The 6,797-nt window shown below is 33.5% G+C and overlaps 1 protein-coding gene across 1 annotated transcript; it reads left to right on the top strand.

Moving 5' to 3' along the window:
* Window positions 1-4,884: 4,884 nt before the first annotated feature.
* LOC137924913 (uncharacterized) lies at window positions 4,885-6,051 on the top strand. Its single transcript, XM_068768310.1, has one exon. The coding sequence runs from the start codon at window positions 4,899-4,901 to the stop codon at window positions 5,955-5,957; it is 1,059 nt and encodes a 352-aa protein (XP_068624411.1). The 5' UTR covers window positions 4,885-4,898; the 3' UTR covers window positions 5,958-6,051.
* The last annotated feature ends 746 nt before the right edge of the window (window positions 6,052-6,797 follow it).

Raw genomic sequence — 6,797 nt, 5'->3', positions numbered from 1 at the left:
AAACCACTTTTTGCACTTTATATAAACTGTAAAAAGTGATCGTGGTCTTCTTTAAAATTTTGTATTTGATTAAAATACTTCATTTAATAACACAAAAATTTTGTTCATGTAAAAAAACGTAAGAAAACATTTTTAACAATTGTTATTTGAGAATATTTTTGGAAAGAATTTATGATTTTCAAACTTATAAATATTTAATTTGAAGTATATTTGAATTCAAAAAAAGAATAAGATACTCAAATATAACACTGCATATGCCTTTCTATGATCTATTAAGTCGCAAATTAAAAATAAATTATCTCTCTTATTTACATATTTTACATATCATATTTACAGGTTTAAATGTTTTAATATACATTAAAGTTATAAAATTCAATCAACTTTACATTACAAGTATTTTATATCTCTTAGCTGGCTATATATTAATAGTTACAGCGCCCTCTAGTGATTAGCACTACGTCTGTAAAGAACTCATGTGTGAATAGCAAAACTATGTCATAATAGTCATATTAGCCGCTAGATGTTGCAATAGTAAATTAATATTGCTTTGAATAGCTACTTTAATATTTTGTTAGTATTACAAAATATCACTGCCATAACTTATTATATATATAAATACATATAATAATAGTAGTAAGTATAAATACAAATAAAGCCTTCTTGGAATTACATATTTTTATTTATTAACGTCTAAATATTTTTAGAGCAAAAGCACATCGTTATTGGCGTAATAACATCGCCGCTTGAAATTTAATAACATCATCAATAAGCCGATGAGTACTATTTATTTATTTTGAAAGTGCTTATTAGACACGCCTTTTTATTTTAATTTTATATATACATTTATGCATTATTCAATTAATTGCAAGGACAGTTTAAATAATTTTAATTTTAAATTACTTATATAATTGTATCAATTGATTACTGCGACATCTATGACAAAACAGTAAAACTATGTAAGGAATTAAAACATTTAATTTGTGACATTTTTATAATTTTTGTGATACATAAGTAAACCAACGAAAATTTAAATAAGCAATTGTAACTATATTTGTGATATTTTGGTAATTGTGGATAAAAATAAGAGGCTACATTTGAAAGTTGTGTGGAAAATGGTACAAATTAAAAGAATTTGTGAAGGAAGAATAAATAGAAGTGTAAAAGAAAATATGTAGCATGAAAATCGATTAACTGTAATAATAATTAATTCCCTGCCCACACGTACAGGGGTTGAACGAGAGGTCCCAACAATGGGCCCATAAATAGGAATCAGAAGATTCGTACACAAATGTCATTAACCGACAGTTCAGCGGATTGAGTAGTCGAAGTGGGATCGGGCATTAAGGTTCTAGATTCAAAACCATGGTCCTGCAAACTGGGCATAAGACATCCACAAGGACATACGATCTTAGATCCCTTCCTATTGAAAAACTATTTCGGATCCTATGTCCACCTGTGAACGATGTACGACTTATTTATAATAGTTAAATTTATTAAACTAACATAATTTTGACAACGCTCGCACCAGGGGCGGCTTAACCTATAGTGCAGGAAGTGCAATGCACACGGGCGCCGCTGTCTCAGGTGTCGCCGCGGCGCTCCCTGAGACAGCTAATAGCATCGTCTTGGACTATCATGGTACAACAATGATATGACAGAAGCGGTCAGCCAGTACGGTGGCGGCAGTTATCAAACGCGAGCGCCCTATGGTCAGCTTCTTTTTCAAAAATTTTATTTCAACTAGAAATAAACCTTTCGCGTATCGCTTTCGATTCGCCGTTTAGTTTCGTAACAGTGATGTGCTACAGGCATAAAAACAACAACGTTACGGCATCGATAAAATTTATATGAATTATAGTATCTTGCGATGCTAGAATATGTTTCATTCATTCGTGACTCAAACATTTTAGTAACAAAAATCTTTCCTGTTTTAAAATTTCCCGCAAAAAGAAGTATTACATCATGTCGAGTATCACTCGACAGTGGAGCTTGTGGAACAAAATCAGTGTCGAGTGACACTCGACATTGGAGTGGAAAGGGTTAACATCTTATCAATATTTTTATAAAATTTTATTATCATTATTTATTCATGAATATTTCCAGTACAGAGTACGTAGTAACCTTTCAATTTTGAGGTTATACTATATTCATTTAAAAATAACATATCATCAATATTGCAGCTGTACGGCGTCCAAAGCTAGAAATAGATTTCTAAGTAAGAAGGGAACCAATATTTAGCCAGAGTGCTACTCTGTGTTTGGCACTAATCGGTGTAACATAACTCATGAAGATGCCCCGTGGAGGGATGAAACACGTGTTGAGTGATTTGACGACGGCGGTTGTGTAATTCGCATTGTTTGCCGCATAAGCATTTACCAGCGGGCTGGCGGTCGGTGCACTTTGTTGCACAACTACCACTGCATGTACGGAAGTGGCTAAATAATGGTCCTTTTCTTACTTAGGATGGACTTCCGCAAAATAACGTCTGATTCCATTAAATAATGATGGTGATGATGATAGGACGCCAAATTAGTAACAACCTTATTTTTTATGTAAAGTCCAAATGTCGTTTACGCATAGGCATTAATATTTTTAACTTGAAGTGGCATATCGATAAAGGGGTAACAACCTGTTGCGAAATAAAATAAACATTATATAGGGTGATTATTTATTACTGTAAAAACTTTAATAAAGTGAAAGTATATCTGATTTGATGTATGTTAATATATAGTACATCCTGTCCAAAAATCATTGTTTTCATAAAAAAGCGCTTTTTAATTCTGCTTACTATCTGTCCCTTGCAGATTATTTTTGAAGTTATTGACCATTCTTCTTCTTCTTCTTCCTTCCCTTTTCCCTTTATTTGGGGTCGGGTCTCCTTATCAATTTGCGCCAGGCCACTCTATCCTGGGTTGTCTCTGCATCAAGTTGAAGGATTTCCAGTTCCTTTCCGATATTAGAACACCAAGTAGCTTTTGGAAGCCCTCTGCCTCTTGGGAGTTCTGGAAGACTTAAGGCAGTTTTTACCACGTGGTCATCTGGTTTTCGCTGAATGTGGCCACACCATCGCAATCTATTTTCCTGTAATTTGCTGGGGATTGGAGCTACCTTAAACGATCCTCTGATATATTTATTCCGTATTCTGTCCATTCTAGTGACGCCACCCGACCATCTAAGCATCTTCATCTCATTGACATGAAGTTTGCTCGTGTCACTGACTTACAGTCCAGCATTCCGAGCCGATTCCTACTTGAATAAAGATATTTTGAATTTTATATTAAATTCTTGTCTCTTTTGAATCATCATGTGAATATTTATGAAAAATAAATACTGACTACGATACTAAATAAATAATTTTTTAACTCAAATATACCATGAAATAAGTTAATTATATTATATGATAATAGAGAGTGTTTGACAGCAAATATTCTGGAATAAATATTACTGAACAGATAAACTTTATTAACTATGACATTGTAAATTAAATCGTATTACAATGTAATAAAGTTTATAATGTCACTATCGATTTGAGGTCAAGTAAGTCAACCCACAATTCCACTTATCGCTTATCCGGCATTTATATAATATGAGTTATTGAAAATAATTATTATTTACTAGCCGTTAAGCGAAGAGGTAAGTGCGTGTTAAATCAATAACGGAACTTACTGGCCATCCAAAAAAAAAACGTTTTAAATCATTTAAATTTCGAACTGTCTTTTTTTTTCATGTGTGTGTATCGTGATATAAGATGTAAATGCAATACATTTTACAATATTGTAATAAGTTTTTGTATTATTTAGTATTACATAAATGGATTTTAAATTTTATTTATATGTATTGAGGTATGTGTGTTAAATATATTTACAATTTGAATAGTTTTAAATGTTAATTTTAATTCATTGTCGTAAGTGAAATATCACTTGAACAAGTAGGTTTTTTATCTTCTAATAAAAGACATATCTTCATCCTATCATGAAGGAATATGCCTTGATCTTGAACATCCTGCATCTAGAGACTTGCCGCCACCTTGACTATATCGATAATCCACCTAGTGGGGGAGGTAGGGGGAGCACAGTACCGCGTCTACCGGCTAGTCGCCAGTTCATCTTATACACTTATATTACTATAAGTAGAGAATATTACAAACATTTCCTTCATCACAAACATCATCTTTCTCTAATTTATTATTATCTTTAATACCATATATGACCATATGTGTATAAGCTTTGATGTTGTGAATGTATTTTACTTCATAGGTACTTTTACAAATAATGTTAATGTTTTGATATTATAAGATAGTATGATGTAAGTAAATATGTACTATCAGTGAATATGTTGAGATCCACTATCGTGGACCCCCATTTTCATTTCATGGACCCCCAAATTTTTTTCGCTGACGTTGACCCCTTGCAGGTTGTCATAGACCCTTAGGGGTCGATATAGACTACTTTGGGTATCACTGGTATATCATATCAAAAAATTAACGGTTTCAAAGTATATATGTAAAGTAAAGATAATATAGTTGTAAAATGAGTTTTCAAAATATAGATTACTATATATTAAATGAACTATATACTGTCTGTCATGGTAGACTCTGTACTAATATAGGAGACAGGCCTGACGCATTACAATAGAAAAAAAAATTAATTCAACATATATCAGAGATATTAATTTATTTATATATCTAACTTTTAACCTATCCAACGTACGTATTTCATACTTGAGTAACTACAAAGTTTTAATAGTGATTATACTTTATAAAATCTGTGTAATTATCTTATGTTTTATATTGCGCTTCCCAGTTATGGGGTGACCAAGATAAATAGAGAATCATTTATATATATTTGATCTTTTTACTAAATATTAAACTGTTTTTTATTATTTACCCACAGATAAAAATGAGACTGTCAGCTGGTCTCTTACTTCTGCTGTTCGGGCTGGTAGCAGCCGCCCCAGCGCCCAACAGTGGGGAGAGTAACGAAAGTAAAGAAAGTAAAGAAAGCAAAGAAAGTGGTGAATCAGATCGTTTGACGATCACCAAACATTTTTACCCAGATTCGTTCGTCGTTTACAAAGGCAAGCATGATATAGTCAATATCCTCGTTCCATTAAACTCGCTGAACTTCGACGAGGATTCAGAAGACGACGACACCAGTGATGATGATAATACGACTGTATTCTTCGTCGAAGCCGACAAAGATGCAAAAGGTAAACGTATAGACAGAGGACTATACGTCCTGAAAGGCGGCAAAGCGACAAAGATCTTGGACAACGGTCGAGATGCGGCCGCCTCTTCTGATAACAGCAAGGAAGTCTTCTTCGGAGCTCAAGATGGCATCTACACTTATAATCAAAAAGACAACACAGCTGTCAAATACGGATCCGTAACAGACAGTATCATTGGAATAGCTAAAGAAAACATAACAGATGCGATATATATCCTCACAGAAGATAACATTGTATACAAAGTAACAGAATCAGGTGAAAAGAAGGAAAAAGTTGAAAATGTTGATGGTGCATTAGAAATTGTTTTAGATTATTCTGACAACCTATATTACTATGGTGCAGATAAACAGCCTTACGTTTTGACAGCTGACGGTGTGCAAAAAATCAACGGTCTTCCTGAACACCCTAAATCAGTAAGACTTGTAAAGCCTCCGTTTGTTATCGAAGAAGGCGTGCCATTCATATCTGATAACGAAGTTTACTTTATTTATCCAAATGGAACCAGCGAAGTGACAGGTTTTGATTTCAAACCCAACGCGAAACCGACAGCGTACGGAATTGAAGCGACACTCATCCAATACTACGGGTACAACAAGAAGATATACGAATACAATATCCTGGCAATCCTTCTGAACGAAGCCATCGACGAGTTGAAGAACTTCTTGGAAACTAAATCCTCTACGATACAATCTATGTCCACTAGATCCAGAAGTAAAATGCATGGACACTAAGTTTAAGTTTAAAAAAGATCTAAAAAATCTTGTGTTACATTACTATCTGATTTAAAAAATACATAAAATAATAAAAAAGATGAAATCTAAAACTTCGTTTTAAAAGACAATCTGACAAAAACATCACTGCAATATTTTAGCTGTAGGAAGCCCACTGCTGAATTTAAGCCTCCATATACCTTCCCAACTACCTTTTCAAGGTCGTCTGTCCAACTTGTGAGTGGAAGTCCTAGGCTGCGCTTCCGGTCTGTGGTTTCCAATTTCGAAATTTAAGGCTCCAGCGGGTATTAATCTGTTCCAACCAAATGTCAAGCCATAGTAGTAAGAAATCCAAGAAATCCAAGAATTTTAACCTTTTAGTAGTTTTTCTATCACGACCTTTACACACATACTTGTTATCTCTGCACTGCTCTAAATAAAAAAATATTCATAAGGCATTAGATCCGCTATATCATACGTATGTGATATATAACACACGTGTATACGGGTAAATTTAAAATTTAAATTGTAAAAATGTACCTTTTGTGACATTGCGCTATTGTTATATATTTACTAGGATAATGAAAAATGACTATTTTGTTAAATTTCTGCAATTTGTGTTTGTAGTTGTCGTTTCATCTCATAAATGCCCAGTGCAAGAGATAGGCCTTCTACAAAGATATCTATGGGAGCATATACCGCAATTTCCTCGCTTATTGTTACGTAGATGGCGCTACTGTCCATCTCTTTATGATCCACCGTTGTAAGCAGTGGCAATCCTATATAACTAAAGCTAAATGTGTGAATTATATAAGATTTTACCCTCGAAATCGAATCTGGGACCTATGATCGTAAATATCA

This window comes from Battus philenor, unplaced genomic scaffold (assembly GCF_028537555.1).
Source record: "Battus philenor isolate CCGP_79_NKW_IND1 unplaced genomic scaffold, ilBatPhil1.0.hap1 SCAF_25, whole genome shotgun sequence".
NCBI lineage: Eukaryota > Metazoa > Arthropoda > Insecta > Lepidoptera > Papilionidae > Battus > Battus philenor.
The sequence above is the reverse complement of the archived record's forward strand: the minus strand, read 5'-3'. Positions and strand labels throughout refer to the sequence as shown.

Bases quoted from the DNA above. Each gene is read 5' to 3' on its own strand.
- LOC137924913 (XM_068768310.1), top strand. From the start codon at position 4,899: ATGAGACTGTCAGCTGGTCTCTTACTTCTGCTGTTCGGGCTGGTAGCA.